The following is a 19765-nucleotide window of genomic DNA, read 5'->3' as shown; positions in this document are numbered from 1 at the left end:
TAACACAATTAAAGTCTGCGCAGGATCACCGCATGGCCAGCAGATGTCGCCAATGCCTCACATTTTGGTCACTGCCTCTTTCCATCAACAAATTGTCCATTAAACCTAGAATGTGCACCGCGCACCGGGCGGAGCACTTTGTGGCTAACAATGCCTTCCTCGTGAAATTGTTCTGAGGGTAAAAGAAGGTTTTCCCCATAAAAGATAAAGTTTGCCTCTGGCTGTGCAATAGAGAGTTTCAATCAAAAGTCTGGAACCACTTTAAAAAATTTGTTTCGAGGACCTATTCCTGCATGGATTTAGGCATATGTTTCATCTTGGCTAAATGCAGGCTCCAGAATCGGTGGCAGCAAAACCGTAATTCATATTTCTGTATTCCTTGGGGAAGAGGAGCCAGAACCAGAGGGCAGCGCCTGGATGAACCTGTGACGTCAGCATTGAAGACATGGTTGACACAGGGCAGGTGTCTGGAGTTTCATTGGGTGACCCCACAAGATGACCTGTTACCCAACGGGGTGACATATGTTTGGTGGGACTTAGGGGGTTCCATTATGGGAATGCTGGGAGCAGGGACTCAAAGGTTTGAAGGACCATCACCAAGCTTAAGTCAACCAAAAGGGCACACTCATCCCCCCCAATTGCCCCAGCTTGCCTGTGGACACTTGTGAAGATCCAAGAAAGGAGCGGGGTTGAAGGGCTAGCATGTCCAACATACAAGCTTGACCGGGTGTAAACAAACTCCTGTCGGCTCTGGTCCACGTCTAGCAAACATCCCAAAATTAGCTCTTGATATTCCCTTCAACCTGCCACCTCCATTGTCTTTCTCAAAACAATTAGTTGCAAATTCATCATTTCAGTTTTTTAAACCAAAATCCTTAGGGTTAACCTTCACTCCTCCCTCCGTCCCCCCACATTCAATTCGTCATCAAATGACGTCAGACTTACCTTTCCCACAGCCCCAGAATCGTTCTCCATCACACCACACACTGCCTCCAACCCGCAGAAGTCACCATGGCACCTGGTTTGGGTCCTCCCAGTGGCTTCCTAACTGGTCTGCTTGCCTCTACCCTTGCCCCTCTTGGCTCCGCTGAAAAGTCAGCAGCCAGCATGATCTCGGTGAAACCCTCTTACTCTCTGCTGGAAACCTTCCAGGGTGTTCTGTGCTGAGTTAGGGGAACATCCAGGTTCCGGTTGGTCCTGCCACGTTAGCTCTGGCCCCAGGCCACACCAGACTCCTCGCTGATCCTCCAGTCCCAGGTGCCCCGTCAGGATCTCTGCACCCGCTCCCCTGTGGGTCTGGGTGCTCCGCCCTCAGATGTCAGCGTGGTCAGCTCCCTCCCTTCCTTCTGGTCTCCTCAGCAAGGCTGAATTGGTTTCCTGGGGCTGCCATAACTCAGGACCACAAACTGGGCGGCTAAAGAAACAAATTCTTTGTCTCAGCTCTGGAGGGCAAAGCATGAAATTCAGGCAGGGCGGGCTCCTCCCAAGGGCTGTGTGGGCAGGGTCTGTCCAGGGCCAGTCTCTAGGTTCATGCGGCATCCTCCCTGTGTGTGTGTCTGCATTTACTGTTCTTACAAGGACATCGAGTTACCTTGATAACCTCTGTAAAGGCCTATGTCCAAATAAGGTCACATTCTGAGATCCTGGGGGCTAGGACCTCAACAATCCCACCCAGGTCAAGGCCTGCCCCAGCTGCCCTATCTAAGGTTTCACCCACCCCTACCCCGCACTCTCCAATGCCCCTCCCTGAGTGGGCTTTTCTCTTAGAAACCACTCATCATCTAGGGTGCTGCTGCGTATTGCACTGACCTGTCTTTATGGTCTGTGTCTCCAACTGTCCGGCTGGCTGTAAGCTCCATGGAGGAAGGGGTCTTTGTTTTCTTCATGTCTGTTTCCCATCACCTAGCGTAGTACCTGGCACATAGTAGGTGCTCAAGAACTACATGGTCTGGCACAAATAATGCCCCCTCTTTCATTTCAAAATCATAAGCATGCAATTCTGTAACATAACAATATCACACTCAAGCATACCACATGACATTTTAGGTGAAATGTTCAAATTAAAACTATAAGTTATTACGCCCATATTATTATCCTAACAACCACACTCAAGCAGGCGTTACTTCCGCCAGACCCTGTATATCAGACAGATTTGATGAAATCTGTTGCAGATTAACATTGGCTTCTAAGAAAGAGAAGGAGAGGGAGAGGAAGAGGAAGACAGACTGGAGGGAGAGAGAAAGAGAGAGGGGGTGGGATGGGGGCAGAGAGAAAGTTACTTATTGGTTGATTTATGGAAGAAAAATGCTAGCGCAGTGTGACCACAGGCCCAGGGAGAGCCGTCCTTTTGGCCTCCCCTGCTCTCCTGCCTTACAAAGGGGACTTCATCTCAACCCAGGCTCAGAGGGTAGGTTCAGCCCTTTAATCTTGTACCAACTGACTCTGAATGAAACCAGGGAAAATTTCCCCAGCTGCAAAGGACGCAACTAAAGAACTGTGAGGTGTGTCCATCTCGGTCTCACGTCAGAAACTGTGATGCTTCTGTGTTGTGAGGTGGAGCTGCTGTGTAAGAGTTCCCAGGGCCTGTGGTCCAAACAGAGGGACAGCAGGGAGGGGGTGGGATGCGGCCTAGGCCAAGCCCTCCTGGGAGCTGCCCTGCATCCTCAGTGATTGTAGCCCTGGACCAGAAGCATGTGAACAGCCCAGGGGCAGAGCAGCCTTTTTTCTCCCTGTGTTATTAACATGTTAATGACGATGCTAATGCTAACCCACGGATTTGCAGGCTCTGTGCCCACATCTTCCTCCAGATCGATCAGCAGACGCTTAGGGAGTGTTGCTTTGTCCCAGCGTCGTGCCAGGCAAGTGGGGTTCAAAAGGAGATCTCGATCTTGCTGCTTGTCTCGCTTCAGTGCCTGGGCACCGTCCACTTCCTTCACACAGCTGCCCCGTGGCCCACGTGTTGCAAATTGTCTTGTTTGACCATTGAGAGAACGAAGCGTAAGAGAACTTAAGAAACTTGCTGTCAGTGGAGTAGAAATGTGGGTGCAAATCTCCTGGTGTGTGTCCCGTGCCAGTCACCACCATCATCGTCACTATTATCGGCATCTTCTGCCATAGTTTGTAGTTCAGGGCCCACTACGTACCAGGCCTGACACCAAGCACTTTACACGCAGTCTCGTGTTATTTCTCATACAACCTTGCAAGGTAGGGGGCATACTAACCCCCATTTTAAGAGGTGCAGAAACAAAAGTTCAGGTCAAGGCGAGACCTTCGCCAGGTCTGTCAGCACTGCGGTGCCGGAGCCTGACTTGAACCCAGCATTCTGGCTGCACAGTCTAAACTGCCAACCTGCTCCTCACCCTGAAGGCGGCTGGGTGGGAGGCCAGGCAGGACAGGGTGGTTTCCCCAAGAGTAACTGGTGGGACCTGCTGTAGGAATTCAGACAGGGGTAAGGGGTTCAGTGTGGGGCCACCCAGGGTGGGGGTGGGAGTGGATGAGCCCTGCTTGGGCAGTAGGTAAGGGGTCCTGGCCACACTGCATCCAGTGGCAGAGAAGAGATGGGCCAGCCAGGCCTGAGTGCCGGGCGCAGGCAGGGAGTCTGGGAGAGAGGGCGTGGCAGAAGCTAGGAATGCAGTGACTGGGGAGCCTGGACGTTCACCCTTACTGTGCACCCTCCTCAGCCTTCAGAGGCAGCAGCTGGGTGCCTGGGAGCAGGCCCTGCTGTGCTGATTCCAGGGTCTTTGTTTGGTTGTTTACTGCAGGCATGCGCCCCGGGTAGGGACTGTGGAGTCAGCATCAGGCACAGGACAGGGAAGGGGTGGGGCACTCCTTCCGGCTTCCGCCCTCCGCCTTTTCCCTTCCAGCTCCTGGCCCAGCCCAGGTCAGTGGAATACAAAGGGGCATGAACAGTTCTTACTTCCCACTGCAGCCAAGTCACTTCCTTAAACAAAACAAAAGTTAGCTCCAGCATCACACATCACAGGTCTGCACCAGCTTTCCTCCAAGCCAGGGGCTGGAGGGACCTCAGGCCTCCTCGCACAGCCCTCACCCATGGCCCTAGTGCTGGCTGGTTTGGGGTCAGTTTGCCCATGTCTGGTGGGAAGTTCGTTTATTTGGCAGGCGATCCTGGTTGCCTGGGCTCCTTGGGTTCAGGCCCTTCACCCCAGCTCTCTGTGTATCCTGATCAGTCTGGCCTCAAGTTTGAACACCTTGCAAGTAGCAAATACGGCTCACATGCACTTGTTTGTTTAGCAAATGTTTGGTGCATGTTGTTTTCATTAGTAAGCATCAGCTAATCTTCTCACGTAGAATATCAGTTTGAAGAGGGTACCACATTGTAAGTGCTATCTGCCTGATCTCTTTGGCCCCGGGTAAGTAGAGGCCAAAATGTGAAGACCTTGTATGCAATTGATGTTTACTTAATTCTATAGCCTGGGAAGCACTATGGAAGGGTTTTGAGCTGGGAAACACACCATCAGATATGTATTTTAGGAAAAAATAATACTTCTGAGAGCAGTTTGGAGATTATACAAGGGAAATGTAGAGGGAGGGAGAGGACGCAGAAGGGTACTGCAGTGACTGAGCTAAGGGACAGCAGGGTCTGAACTCACGCAGGGGTGGGGGACTCGATGACCCGGGGCTGCTGGGCTGGGGAGTGCCGACGGTTCCCCTGGCCCAGCCTTGGTGGGGTGCTGGCATCACCACCACATGAGACTCTCCTGCAGAAAGGGCCTTCCAAGTTCGGAGCCCCCCGGGAGCCACGGTGGCCGCAGAGCTCAGGAGGGTCTTGCTGTTGTATCTCCAGTTCCCATGGGGGCGACTGCTGTTGCGACTGCAAGTGCTTGGCAGCATTTTTTTGGGTCACAACTCAAGAACTAGTCCACAGCAGGGATTTTTCTCAGAATGTGATTATTTCCACTCTTACAGCCTCTAACCACACACGGACAACTTGGGGACCTCCAACAGTCTGTGAGCAGGAAAGGGGCCTAAGGAGAGGGGGGCTCGTCACCACCGCTGCCCCAGGTGCCACCTCCAGTCCAGGAGGCTTCACACTGGGACTGCCTGAGGGGGTCTTCCCGGGAAAAGAAAAGTCCAGTCAGCACAACTTGGTCTCCCCCTCCCCCATCCCCACTTCCCTGTAGAAAGCTGGGGAATGTTGGATATTGGGGATGGGGATGGGGGGCACTCCACTATGGGGGGCTTGTTTCTTCTCTTTGTAGGTGGTCCTTTGGGATCTGCACCATGGTGTGGTTTTAGGAGAAAATAAATGGGGAGGTGGTGTGGCTAGGTAGCGGGGAAGGGCTTGGAATAGTCCCCACCCTCCCCTTGGAGTGCAAAGCCAGTACAAGGAGTATTGGGAAGCTCTGTCGCATCCAGGCTGGAGGGAAGTGTAGACTCCAGAGGTGGCTGCATGTACCCATGGTGAGGCCTGAGGGATCTCATGGCAGAAAGGCCCTGAAAGCTGACACAGGGGACCCTAGCCCAGCCCCTGAAAGGCTGCCCCCAACTAGAGGGAAAGGAGCATGATTAGGAGGCCGGCAGGGCGAAGCAGAGGCCTAGTTCCTCCTGAGCAAACACTAAGTCACCATGGAAAAACAGAATGGAGAGCCGTGACTTGACCAGCACTGCATGTGGCTGCAGCAGGGGTCTCGGCTCGTGTCCCCAGGAGCTCAGTGGACGCAGGAGCCCTGTAGTAAGGACCCCGCACATCTGAGGGTTTGTCCGCCCACTTTGTGAGGTGTGCCCAGGGGGATGGCTGCCTCTCAGGCAGGTGAGAGAGAATTGTGCCAGGACCAGGAATTCTTGACTCAAGATTAGTTCGCCTAAAGCTCCAGGAAGCTCTTTTGTTTACAGCAGTGAATGGCAGACACTGGGGGATCCAAAAGACCTGGAAAAGGAACCTGACCAGACAAGGAGCCCTCAGTCCCTGAGAGAGGGTTTTGTGGTTCGTGCACCAAGGCCAGGACCAGCAAGCACATTTCAGGGTTTGCAAATTTGAACAAGAACAGGCTTCTGAGTTGGCAGGAGCCCTCATCCTCCCAACATGGGCGATCCCAATGAAGACAGGCCCTGGAATCCTGGGCCACAGCAATGTCCCTCCTTCCCCATTCCCCTCTGACGTGGAGCCAAGGGCTTCCACACTCTCCCTTCCCAGCCTGCATTGCTCCAGATCCTCACTCAGGTTACATGTCCTTCAGGAGCTGGAGGCCCAGGTGCAGAGACACCTTTACCTGCAACACTGTGGGCCTCACAGCAGGAGACTCGGCTGGGTGCAGGATGCTTCCTAAAGCTCTGGGTTACAAGCACATGGGACTCTTCTTCCTTTTCACTGCACAGAGGAAGATGCTTGGTTACTCTTGAGTTCAACGTGGTGAGACAAGTAACCCTCTGCAGGGAGGGACTGCCAGGTGCCACAGGCCAAGCCTGACCTCAGTGGGCAGCATGTGTCCATAGGGAGGGGCAGAGAGGCCTTTGAAGGACAGTCTATCAGTGTTTACACACCCGGAAGTCCCACTGTCCCAGGGCCTTGTGGCTACCCCTCTGCCATGTCCTCCTGCCTACGGGCCTTGCGTGTCGGGGCCGCTACTCCAGGCCAGGCCATCACCGCCAGCTCTCAGAGCTGCTCTTGGTACTTGGTCCTATTCCAGTGGCATGAGGTGAGGACAAGTTTGAGCCCTCCAAATCCTAGAATATGAGAACACGGATGCGCTCGCCAACACAGGTGTTTGGGTTCTGCAATAACTCAGCGGCAGCCGAAGGGGTTCAGTGGGCCCTGGGCTGCCTGAGACCAGCCTCACTTATCTGCAGCTCTCTCGGCGAGGAAGTGACTTCTGGGTTCCAAACCACTGACCTCTGTGGGCCCCACACCCACTGCAGATGAAATAAGAAGCTATGAGGCATGAATAGTATCTTTAACGTAATCTTATATTTGGAAAAAGCAGTTTAAAAAAAAAACACTTGAAAATACAAGGAAAGGTAACCAGGACTTATATAAGTTTTCACCTTATATTGCTTGGCCTTTTGTACATATAAATTATTGCTTACTAGCTTCGATAAATACACAGCACAGTCATATGTACAGAAGCGGAAAGCATGAAGTCCGAGAAAGAAAATACTGTTAATGGCGATTCTGGTAATTCAACCGACGTTTCATATTCACCAGCTCTGGTGATGGTGGCAAACTACGGAATGCAGTCCCTGAGAAGTTAGGTAGACACCCTGACCGCGGGCTTGCTCTCTTCCAACCGTCACAGCGAGCTGACAGGGTCGCAGCAGTCCTACCCAGTGACCCGTGGAAAGGCAGGAGCCCCTGCTTCCGGCCATCGATGTCCTCCCAGGATTCCCTAACAGTGTCATACGAGTACAATAAATAGGCTATGCAAATAAATAGCACTCTGCTAAAAAACGTTTCATATATACAGCTTTGCTTTTTACAGTAGTATATTTTCATCTAACTTTTTGGCAATTTTTAAAAACTCCCCCCCCCACTAGTTTTCAGCACAATGGCCTGCTCGTTAATAGGCAGGCTGAAACTTAAGGACGTGTCTGAAGCATTGAGAAGAGGCCCCGTGTCGACGACTGCAGTGCACCTGATCGCCCGTTGCAATGTCTGTGCCTAGTTTCCGAGAAGCTTGGATTAGTTCTGCCATTTAGGGTCGCTAAGTTGGGGACTTGTGTACATGATGCCATAACAAGGCAGCGGGGGGACGGGGTGGGGCTGGGGCAGCAGGGCAAGCCAGCTGTGGGGACCCCACGTCACCTTCACCCGGTCTCCTGTAACTGTTTCTCCCGCTAGGAGGCGGGAAAGCCTTGTAGGGCCCCACCATTTCCTGCCAAGTGGGAGGGGTGGGATTTTACTGTAAGCACCCCCCTGACCTGCCTGTGGACAGGGCTCTGGGAAAATGAATGTATCCTACATATAATTAATGATACTAGAATCAAATGAACACCGTCCATAATATTTATCACGGCAACCATTTGGCAACTGTGCAGATGATAACAGAGTGAGTTTGAAACACTGTGGTCTTCGGAGCATCTGTACGTAGGTGTGGGGAAAAAAATATGTTCGGGAATTGCCTACAGGAACCTGTCTGGTGCTAACTGCTAAGCGGGGCTGGCGCGCCCGGATGCCGACAGACCCACAGGCCTGCAGGACTGTCACAAGTTGTGCTGTAGCGGAAAGAGCCACTTAGACGTGGCCGTGCACCCCTCGCCAGCGAAGGTGGCAGATTACAGATTTTCGGAAGGAATGGAGATTTTATGTGATCATAAAAATCTTAAAACAGCTGAAAAGCAGCTTGGATGTCCTCCAGTCCGACCTTCTGGCCGGAATATAACCCATTCCACAGGGGCCGTGGCAAATATTGGGAGGGGGAACACGGCCCACCCCTATCAACAGAGAGCCGCTAAGTCCCACGTCGGCCTGTCCACTCGGATTGTTAGGAAGAGCTTCACTTTGAGTGACCCTGGCTCCCACGATTCTGCCTTGAATTCCTTAATTCCAGATTTCCATCTTCTCAGAGCTTCTGAAATTTCTGAGAGCTGCTGCCTGGGAAATCTCTGGAGACAGCTATTAAATTTTAGAAAGATTCAGAGATTCTGACATTCGGAAGATGGGCATGGAAAAGCAAATCTAAATTAAACAAAATCCTCCCTTCCCTTGTCTGCCGTGAGAGCCACAGGCCACAGGGGAGGTGATGATGGACAGGCACCCACCCTCTCTTCCCTGCTGTTGCCACCTGCGCCAGCAGGCTGGGTCTAACCTGGATGCACGTGGGCCCTCCTCCGGCTGTGTACACTTGTGAATGGGGCTCTAAACAGCAGGTGCCGTGCTGACAGAGTCCTCTACTAGAGCAACTGAAACGGTGTTAGCTGGAGCGACGTAGCCTTCCCATGAATCAAATTTAAATTGCAAAACATGGAGACAACGTCCCAAGGGCCTGGCGTGGTTTGACGGGGCCAACGCTACATCCCAGCGTAGAGAACAGACCAGATCACCTGTGTGCGTGGTAAGTGCGCGCTATCCTCAGAAACTGCCAGAGCTTCTCCAGTGTCTGATCAGCACGGAGAGAAGTCTGCCTGCCTGGTTCCAAGGCTCTGGTCTCCTCCACTCCCCATGTCTCACTCCATTCCCCGCAGCCCGGAGCATCGAAGTGGGCCAGCCCTGGACAGTACCTTTCTACAGAATGCTGTTAACTTTTCAGGACTGGAGTGTTACAGGCTGGGAGGGACTGAATCTGTCTGAAAGTCCTACCAAAAAAAATCTCCCTGTGGCTGCTTCCATCAATCTACCAAGCACAGCGAGGTTCCTGAGCGCGGGCAACGGCACTGCCATCAAGGTGTCCAAAAGCATCGGGCGCAGTGCAGGAATGAGGTCCCGGTGAGACAAAAGGAAGCAGTTCTGCGCAGGCTCCTAAGAGAACAGGCGGAGCGGTGAGAAGTGTGCCCCAGGGCTCAGGCCTGCACTTTAGCAACCTGACTAGCATCTCGCCAGCAGGGGTGGACTTCATTACCACATCCAACAGGCTACTTTGTTCACGTGAAGGTCAAGGGAGCTGCAACCAGTCTTGAGAATAGCAAGTGTCTCATTTACCGGAGGAGCCCTACTCTACAAAAATGGGCATGATAAAAGACTTAAAAGACTGAAAGAAAAGGAAAAATTACAGGAAATCTGCTCTCTTGGTTGGAAGGTGGACAATGGGACTTGTGAGTGTCCACTGTAAACCAGGCATCTGGATACCTGGGGGCTCTTTCCATTTGCTGTAAGACAGGCAAGTGCCACCATCTCACTGCCTCGCTCTTCTCTGGGGGCTGCTCTGCACGTGGAGCCCCACTCACCCTCCCAGGACGGGCTGTGATTGCTGCACACGGTGCTCAAGGCGCCTGCGGGGGCGAGCAGAACACTGGGGCATCGCCAGGCACAAGAGCGCAGACCTTTGTGACTCTGTCACCTTGATCAACAGTTAGGGAGCGCCTACAATGTGTCAGGCACTGTGCTCTTCCAAAAACCCCACTGTTCCCAACAGGAGATGAGAGCCTGCTCGCACATGTAAAGAAAATCCCCAGAAATCAAACAATGAGTCGATTTCCCTAAAGATTCCTCGTTTCCTTATTGGCAAAGAGACTTGGCCTGACTTGCCTGTAGCGGCAGATGAGTGGCGCAGAAACGAATTTCAGCTGCAAGCCAGCATCTGTAAGTGATTGTGGGGGCGAAGAAGCACGTGCCTTGGCATTGACCTTTTGGAAGTCAGAGCACGGATGCCAGCCGCTGGTCCTCACTAACTCCCTGGACACAGGTGGCCTTTGGTGACCTCACAGTTTGTATCAACAGAGACCACGTCTTCTCTCTGGAAATCTGGTGATGCCATCGCTTCAGACAAGCTACTTTGACAGCCTAGAAACAATGACCTGCTACCAGGCAAAGTAGGGCCACTTCCTGTTTCACGCACGCTCTCACTGAAATGTTTGGTCACTGTGTGACAAGATGTGCTCTCTCGTCTTGGTGGTAGCACATCTCAAACTGAAAATCGGGAAGCATCAACAATGTCAGCCTAAGGAACCAGACTTCTCCATTTCAAGGAAGCTCCACTCTCCTGTCTTCTTGTTCCAAGAGGAGTGAGGAGAGGCCTCTCCCCATCCCTGGTGGCCGATGTCACTTCCTGAGCACGCTTTGGTTGGCCTTCCTGTGTATGTCTTGTGGTTTACTGATAAAACTCAGCAACTTCGCTTCCTTCAGGAGAGGGGCGTGCTCGGCATTGACATTCCCGTAGCTCAAAGTGCGGCAGTTGCTCAGGGAGGTGAGGTGAGGCGGTGGGGCGGAGGCGGGGGTGGGGGGTTCACACCCGAGGCTCGATCCGGTGTGAGAGCTCAAACAGGGCCTGCTGGCTGTCAATGACATACAGGTGGTTCACGTAGGATTTTAACTCTTGGTGCTCTTTTGGAGACATGTCACCTCCTGATTTTGGGAGGAAAAGAAAAGGCAGTCAATCTCACGACAGTAGTACTGCTGCTCCCCGATACCAGTAAAACCTCACATCAAAGCTTCGACTAAACCTACCGGGCAGACGCTCACTAGCTGAATCGCAGGAGAGAAGATGTCTCTATGCTAACGGTGGGGCTGGGTTTTCAGCTTCGACTACACAGTGTTCAGTGACTGTGCCCTTCTCCCCCTCTCAGAACGGAACAGCACAGACAACAGCACCTAAGTAAGTGGCAGTGCGCGGCTGGCCGAGCCCATGGTCTGAGGTCCTGTGTCACCACCGCTGCCGTTTAACTGGCTTTCACTGGCTCTTAGTCTCAGTCTGGGGTGCTCGGAAATCACTGCTAAGCTGCTGAGCGTGCAAACACATTAGTTCTTTTTTTTTTTTAATTTTATTTAAGATTTTGTATAATCCTTTGGTGTCCCTATTTTTTTGGGAAAAAACCATTAATTGAATGAACAGGTATCACAGAACTGAACTGAAGGTGAGGCTAACAGGCAAAGCCAGCTTCAGAAGCTCACAGAAGGGCTAACATCTACCGGGTGGAAGACAAGGCCAGGGCGGGGTTTCCACACCCAAATCCAGGGCGGTTAAAAAGTCGAAGGGCCCTGAGAGGCTTTGGTGCACTATGAACGCAAGTCCTGGCTGGTGACAGCTTTGATAAAGAACCAGAGATAAGGCAGCCTGGAAAACGTGGTAAGTGCACTTCCCATACTCAAAGACAAACAAAATCCACCCCCTCCCCCAACACCCAAGGCACGGGGATACCAGCTAACTGCGCTGCCGTAGAGAGACAATGCCCTGTGAGCGGGCCAGGTCACGAGCTCCTGCTTCGGAGAGTTTCAGGCCGGAGGAGCAGGGGCAAGAGGCTGGGCATTTTAAGGCAGCAATTTTTTCTCTTGGTGAAAATCTGTGTTTTGCCTCCCCTATGATAATGTGTTGGGTAATTTAAGGCCTAGAGGTCACGGTGACTTACAATTCTTAGGTTTAATAGAAACAAGATTTCCTGGTTTCAAAAAGTAAAAGCATCAAAAGTTAAAGTGTTTACCAGCCCACTTGTTTGAAAATGACCAAAAAGCTGTGTCTTCCAGGAGCCTTTTCTGGAAGACGCTGAGAGTCTGCTTTTGGTTTATCAAACACGAGGCTACCAAGGTCGCTGTGTTGTTAAATTTTGGCCTTAAGCAAAGTTGATAGGATGAATGGTTCCTACCAGGACAACTGACATGTGTGTGCACTCTGTCACCCATGAGGGGCTTGGTTGACATTATCTTGTGTTACCCCAGACGCTGACACTGGTTTACGGTGCCTACATAAACTGTCCAATGAGCTTAGGTAACTCAGTCCCATCCACGATGTTTAAAGATACAGAAATACAGAACACGAACAGGCCTCAGAGTTGTTTAAGTTTCTCCTTTGCTTTGTGCTAAAGAGACTGACTCTCTGGTGATGAGACAGATGTTCAGACAGGGTCAAGGCCAGCTACGCAGGAATAACCTTCCTGCCCACACTTGCAGCATACGGGGTGGGTAAAGGTAGGTTTACAGTTGCGAGTAAGCAAAACAGTTTATTCTTGTATCGTTATTTATTAATTACTGTACTATTTTTCATACGAACAGCTGTAAACTGACTTTTGCCCCACTCTGGACACAGAGTGCCTTCATCAATGAATCCTAAGTCTTAGAATCAGCCAAGTGCCCATAAAAGCTTGGGAAGCAGCGGAGGATGGAAGAAATACGAACTCCTCAGCAACATCACGCCGGCCGAGTGGAACGAATCTGCACGGCTATGTCATTACCACTGTTTCTACTACTTCAGCATTGCACTCACGTAATGTGGAATTCTACACGCACATAAAAATGGGATTAAGGGATATGGACACTTAGAAAATTAAGTCCTGTATTTATAATTCTCCCTCTTGAAAAGAAACTTTATAATTCATACAGAAGTTCAGCTGCTTGGCTGGGGGGCAATCTTACCAGCCAGGACCGGTCCAGACGGAGGAAAGATTCTTACGCGTGCGCACTGATCTGCAGGAAGTGTGGCTTTGTCTTACAATGAGGATGTATTGTTCAACAAAGTAAGTTTTATGGACTGGACACCTTTGAATGATTTATAATGATTGAATTCAACTTTCTGGGTTTTTTTTTTTATTGCCCTTTATATCTACAGGACCTGCTCAGGGCAAAGGACAGGGCATGGACCAGGAAGTCGGGCAGACTTGGCCTGATTAAGGGAGGCCTGAGGGACCCTCTGAGCTTCCTCTGCCCTGCACCGCAGGGTCAATGAGCTGGGCCCACCGACCCGGGTGGCAGGGTCCCATCGCCCGCTGGAGAGCTCCGCGAACACCGTGAGGGCGAGTTCCTTCCTTCCTGCAATGTTTTAACACGATTTCAACAGAATGTAAATTGTGCCTGAGATTTAGAAAAGAACAAATATTCCTACTTACACTTGTCTCAGTGGGGAGTCTACAAGAGTGCTCAGAAAAACACTTTTTCAGTGAAAGGCAGCCCCAGACAGGAAGTTTTTGTTGGAGAGGAGGAAAGATTCTGGAAGGCTGCATTCGGCGCATTTACAAACAAAGTTCCTATTCCAGGAAGGCTGCGAGCAGGGAGTTTAGCCGCGGGGTCACCCCTGATAAACCCACTGGTAGTTCTGTGCCAATGGGCAAGCAAACAAGACTTTCTGGATTGGGGCGAGGTGGGAGCTTCAGGCGGTCCAACGCCAGTCTCTACAATGGGGTGTCCAGCCCACGGCCCGTGGCCACATGTGGCCCAGGACAGGTATGAATGTGGCCCGACACAAAATCGTAAATCTACTTAAAACATTATGAGATTTCTTGTGATTACGTGTTGCAATGTATTTAACGAGTAGCCTGAGAGAACTCCTCTTCTTCCAGTGTGGCCCAGAGACACGGAAAGGCTGGACCCCCCTGCAACTTGCTGCCACGACTGGTCTCCCTCTGTATTCCAACAAGCAGTGATGAAACGAAAAGGGAACACAGTGCGTGCGTACAACATGCACAGTGTAGCTTACAATCCGTTCAGCTTGCTAGCACCAGATGCTTGTCACAGCGTCACAGCCTGTGCCACTGTGTGGTAAATACGCACGGCACCCCGACTTCAATAACTCACCCAGCTGGCTGGTCCTGCAGTGTCTCAGGGTTCGGACAGTGTCAGCAATCATGTGCTGGAAGGCAGAGCAGAGACGCGTCAGTGGGAGGGCCTTTTAGGCTGCTGCTGAAGTAGCGCGCCTGCCAGGGTCCGAGGACACGCATACCCTTGGGTGCGGTCTGGAGCTGGACTCAACTGTAACTGGTGACACTGAGCTTGCCTTACAAAAGAACACTGACTCCTGGTCTGCAGAAACAGCGGCTCCCAAACCCGGTTCCATGATCTGAGCAATGGGAAAACCAACTGCAAGGAAAGGCAGTGCTCACACCCCCTGCCCACCTGTGCTAATTTGCTCAGGCCTTTCACTTCGGGGGTAGCGTTCTGCCTCTTCTCCAGGAGGCCTAACTGAGCCCTCCCTTCTGAACTCAGGAGCCGTCATTCTCAACATTGTCACTGTTCTTTGTACAATACACATGGGCTTTGTGTTGTCCTATCTGGCGTGTAACTTTTCCTGTGGACCAGGTGCCACCAGAGGGCTTTGCGCACCCGGCGTCTACCATCAGTCACACCCGTGACCCCCGCACACACTTGCTGTATGGAGGAAGGGATGTTTGTGAAATCAAAGGTTCAAGTAGCTCCAACGGCAGCAGGGAGTGAGAGACTCAGGACAGGCGAACATTTTCTGAAACTTCCATATCTTCACGAAGACTGTTTAATGTTTATAATTTGCATTCCCTCCTACACTCTTCATTCCGTATTCTACTTCAATGTCTTTCTTTAAAGTTCTCGCTGGTCTCCAGGCAAAAGCCTTCTTCAACTCGCAGCTGCCTTTGACAAGCTCCCTCCACCTCTTATCTGTGCCCCTGCAGCGGCCTTCTCAGCCCTATCATTCACAGTTTCCCACGATGAAGGAAATATGGCATTCGGGCAAGACTGTGTTCCCCTGCCGTTCCTCCCATCAAGTGGCCAGAACAGCCTCCAGACACTGCTGCCGTCATCTCATGTCCTGCCCCCGGAGGTCCACAGCAACTCCCTACTTTGTCTCTATCAAAATCCAAACATCATCCCACCGTTCAAGAACCAGCATTGTTCATTTGCTGGTGCTTCAACCCTCCCCATGGGGCTCCTCGCCTTCCACGCCTCGTGTACACACCCCGAACTCGGGCCCGTCCCTATACAGCAAAGACTCAATGAGTTACTGTTAAAATGAAGTTAAATTTTGTTCACTTAAAATCCAGCAGAACTACAGAAACTGTATTTGAACATGACCCACTTACTAAATTGTTCTCACAGCTGTATTCCTACTCAATGGCGGAAAATTAAATAGGACAGTGATTACAGCAGTAGCTCCAGTTGCCTTTGTAAAGGAAATGAGACCTGACTCATGTCTGCGAGCGTATTGTTCAGTTTCCTTTCTCCCAAACGCACCGCCATTCCCAGGACAGCTCCCTCGCTGTGTGTACGCTCTGGCGTCACACTGATTTCTATCAGGTGCCATTTGCAGAGCACCTGCCAGGCTCAGTCCTGAGTGCCGTGCTGACTGAAACCGGAGCTGGGATCCTCCTCTGGAGGTTTTCTGAGAGAGGACGGACGCTATGGTAAAAGATGACGCTCTTAACGATGAGGGACAGAGAGAGGGAAAGGAGAGAGCGTGTTTCTTCATTACTGCAGGGTAACTTGAGGAGTTGCTGAGGCAGCACAGGGGACAATGGAAATCTTATTAGACCCGATGAGTGCTCCTGGGTCTTCCTGTCGCCTGACTTAATGTGTTGGCCTGTATCAGCCAGATAAAGATAATACACTGAATTATCTGCTAGCCGGCTTGAGCTAATATCCATCATGAGGAATTGGCTCCTCACAAGTTAATTCAGTTACATCCTATTGGTTCATTATTGTGAAAGATGATCCTCTTTCAGCTTAAGTGAAACCCTGTCCTTTGCGAAGAAATACGCCTTGAAACACTGTCTCTCCTAGAAAATTCAGTTTCATTCCCCGGCATGCAGGAATACCACAGGGCTATGTACAACATAAAAGAGATGCTTGTCCTTCTACAAAATTCTAACGTCAGCCTGTCTTTCCTGTGCGAGGAGGGGTCAGTGTGAGGTGTGCTGTGTCTCAAAGGCCATCTGCTTTGGGCCAGGAACCCACTGTCCTGGGGGGCCTCGGAGATAACTGTATTTATCTCCTGTCTTTTAACTAAAAGTTCTCTTCGAGAGTTTAAAATTAAAAATATAATATTACTTAGACGTGCCATGCTATTTCCTTAAACTTTCCTAAAGAATTAAGGGTACAGATAGTTAGTGGCCCTGGGAAAAGCACTATTTGTTACACTGTTTTAGTCCCAGGGGTCAGTCTGAAGTCCTAGCAAGACCCTTGATGACGTCTGCTGGCAGTAAACACCACCCCCCAGACTGCTGGAGAAAGCAGGGCAAGACCCGAGGTGCTGGCCACAAACAAAGAGGGGAGGGTGTGGGGATCTCTCCATCGCTCTCTCCCTTTGCGCCACTACTGCATTGTTCTCGCGCTCTGGGGCACTTATCTGAGGGGAAAGGACAAAACGAACTTAACCAAACCACTGGCTCCCTTTGGGAGGAGGTCAGCCACCAGCCTGCCCTTCACAATGGATACGAGTCAGCTCAGGCAGCACAATTGTTCCCCACAGTCCCTCACTTAGTCAGAAGGAAAGGAACTAGACCTTTATGGGGAATTCCACTGGGGGTGACAAAGCTCATCCTCCATCTCCACACACCCCCTCCAAAGGGTCTGTGGCGTTCTTACCCACAGTGTGGACTGGCCAGGATTTGAGATAAGTATTGACCAAAGGCTTCATATTGCTGCAGTCATCTCATCAATACCGAACACTGGAGATTAATCTGCCTGGAAACCAGAATGTAGCGTCCACAGCCTTCCCGTGCACATAGGTGCCCCGCGCGCTTGAGGACGTTACACAGCGACACAGCACAAACCGCAACGACCGGCACCAGGACCCCAGCACTTTGAACACCCATTTCCAGCTGTGCTGGTTTGAGTGTAGTATCTGAACCATGGGGATCTGATTCCAAAGCACTTAGGGCAGAGAGAGGCTTGAAAAGTTACAGATACATCCACTTTAAAAATAACTAGTCATAGAGAGATTGACTTCAAGGGAGTAAATGGACCAAAGGCAAGACAGGCTAAGGCGTCTGCCTTCCAGGCCCTGGGTGCGGGGGTTTCGCTGGGCAGTGATCCTGTGCTGCGTCTTCCTGGGCGGGGCCGGTGGGAGCAGGGCACTCGGGAGGCAGAGCTCAGTTAGAAGCCAAACCTCGTCTGACTCATCCGTTTGCACTGTTCTTTGGTCGTTGTCTGCAGCCCCCACCTCACTCAGCCGCCTCACAAATGCCTGCCCCAGGCTCACAGGGAGCCAGGGCCAGTTCCTGAAAGAGTTCTCACAAATCCATTACCATTACTGAAAAGGTCACTCAAAGGCCAGGATATATGGACAGGGGTCACTGGTATCATTTTTAACCACGAAGGACAATCTAATCTATGACTAAAGTTCATCTGTCAGACAAATCCATCCTTCTCGTCAGCCGGGTCCCTTTGGATCACTCCTATTGTGTTCTTGCTCAGTTCTGACAGACAGCTGCCCCTCTGCCCTTGGAGTGGGCTGGTCAGAGAGGCCAGAAGGGCCTCTGCATGCCCTGGAAAAAAGGACTGATGGGGGACCCCTGTCTCATGAACAGCGGGGGGCACTCTGCTCTCACCTCCCGTCCACAGGCTGATAAAGGGTGGCCTTCCCCTCACAGGCAGACCCTACCCATTCCACCTTCACATCCTACCTGGGGGTGTTGGGAGGTGGATGCACCTCCCAGAAAGAGTTTTCTCTGGTGCCCAGAAGCAGTGCATGCTGGGACACAGACAGACGCCTTTAGCAGAAAAGCTTGCCCTCACGAGTGTGAACTGCCCCCAACAGGTCTCTTACAGCTTTATTTTGTTCTATAACATAAACTCAATTGATGATGTTAATCTAATGAAGTTCCATTTTTCAAAACAAAGAGCAGATTTTTGTATTTGTTTCTCAGAAGCTTGCTAGCACACTTATTTTTGATTGGAAAACATTTTATTGGCGATGCACGACATGCAGCAAATAAGCTCCTGGAAGTCACCCAGCACTCAGTGAAGAAAGTGCTTCACCCACTGGTTTCTTGGTGCCAGAAAGGAAAGTATACATTTAGACAAGGAGAAATAACAAAATTTACCTACCAGCTTTTCAAAATTGACAAGATTATCCAAAAAGGTCTTATTTCCCTCGTGAATGAATGTTACATCTGAAAATTAAAAACAGAAAGATACATGTACCATTAGGAATGGATCGTGAGTGGGGGCTGAAGAGGTCTAGATGCAAGGTAACTAATTTTCTTCAACACCATGGACTGTTCCATGCACTCGACAAGGCAACTTGAAATTGAATCTGTACACTAGTCAGATAGGGAGAAAGGGTATACTTTGTGTGTGGGGGGGGAGAAAACATTGTAACTTTAGTGCAAGTATGTATTCTGCATTTACAACGAAGTGTTTGACTTCAACCTGATTAACATAAACTAACATTGTTCTCTAACCTGATTGGCCCATTATATTTTTAGGCCAGAACATTAAGCAGAAAAGAACTGAATCTCCAGAAATAATAGGATTTAATATTTACATGTTTGGTTTTTTAAAACAATTTCTGGCAAAGCATAGGGGTTTATTTAAAATGTTCAGATTTAGATTTAGAAGTTTAAACGTAGATTTTTTGGCTCTCAAAGTCAGGGCCTGATTGTGTATCGGAAGTGAGTAAGGAAAGAGGCAGGCTTGCAAACAGGTTCCTGGCCCTATTCAACCGGTAGAAAGAAAACGTCGCTGATAAAAACACCTAAGGAAAGTAGGATGAGGGGTCTGAGGAAGGGAAAGTTAAGTTTGGCTTGAGCCCCACTGCACTTAAAGTGACAGACGACAGTCAAATACAGTTCCCCTTGTGGTTGCACAGGAAAGCCTCCCGACTGACAGGGATTTAGGAATTGGGTACAATCAAGACAGCAGCTGCAGCTATGGGCATGGGCGACAGAAACACTCAGATCAGAGGGCACTGGTTGAGCGTTAGCGAATGGTCACAGACAAGAACCGAAGTAAGAAATGCATCACAATGTAAACAGCACGGAAATTCAGGGTATATCACAGACATGGGGGGCAAACCAAATGAAAATCATTTTCAAAAATCTATTAAGATAACCTGATGTAAAAGTGGGAAGTGAACAGCTTAAAATTCCCTTAAATAGAAAGGGGAAGCATTTGCATTTAATCGAGACTCTGATCCTGCTGGTTGCTGGGGCCAGGTAAGTGGCGGGTGCTCCGACACCTGCCTGCAGCACACCTAACTGGGGCTGCCCGTGGGGACGGCAGCGCTGTTCTCAAGGCTCCCCGGATGCTGCTGGCACCCACCGCAGGGTTTTCTGTGCTCTTTCATTGGTTTCCTTTCTTTTTCTTTGTTTTTTTTTTTTTCAACTGGTGTCCTAGCAGGAAAACGATTCATGATTACTGTCATTTGACAAACTCTCTGATTATTTTACTACCTTTCACGATTTCCCTTTCAGAAAAGAGCAAGTTTTCGTTGTGTGACAATAATTAGGAAAGAGTAGTCAACACAGGTAGCTCTCACCT

The 19765-nt window shown here is 50.5% G+C and overlaps 2 protein-coding genes across 5 annotated transcripts in view; both read right to left on the bottom strand.

Annotated features, from left to right (window-relative positions):
- The window catches only part of CDCA7L (cell division cycle associated 7 like), a 137514-nt gene extending 136247 nt beyond the window's left edge, over positions 1-1267 (bottom strand). The window contains exon 1 of one of the 2 annotated variants that reach the window (XM_045197331.3): positions 946-1267. In XM_045197331.3, the coding sequence (XP_045053266.2) occupies positions 946-975 (30 nt within the window). In that variant the 5' untranslated portion in view covers positions 976-1267. The remainder of the gene's footprint in view (positions 1-945) is intronic. The other variant, XM_053927362.2, reaches the window with a different exon arrangement.
- A 5648-nt stretch (positions 1268-6915) lies between these two features.
- Positions 6916-19765, bottom strand: part of RAPGEF5 (Rap guanine nucleotide exchange factor 5) — a 223436-nt gene continuing 210586 nt past the window's right edge. For 2 of the 3 annotated variants that reach the window (XM_053927359.2, XM_053927360.2), the window contains exons 24-26: positions 18332-18396; positions 14111-14165; positions 6916-10954 (exon numbers count right to left, since the gene is read on the bottom strand). In XM_053927359.2, coding sequence (XP_053783334.1) covers positions 10836-10954; positions 14111-14165; positions 18332-18396 — 239 coding nt within the window. In that variant the 3' untranslated portion in view covers positions 6916-10835. The remainder of the gene's footprint in view (positions 10955-14110; positions 14166-18331; positions 18397-19765) is intronic. The other variant, XR_011651308.1, reaches the window with a different exon arrangement.

Source organism: Desmodus rotundus, chromosome 6, assembly GCF_022682495.2.
Source record: "Desmodus rotundus isolate HL8 chromosome 6, HLdesRot8A.1, whole genome shotgun sequence".
NCBI classification, from domain to species: Eukaryota; Metazoa; Chordata; class Mammalia; order Chiroptera; family Phyllostomidae; genus Desmodus; species Desmodus rotundus.
The sequence above is the reverse complement of the archived record's forward strand: the minus strand, read 5'-3'. Positions and strand labels throughout refer to the sequence as shown.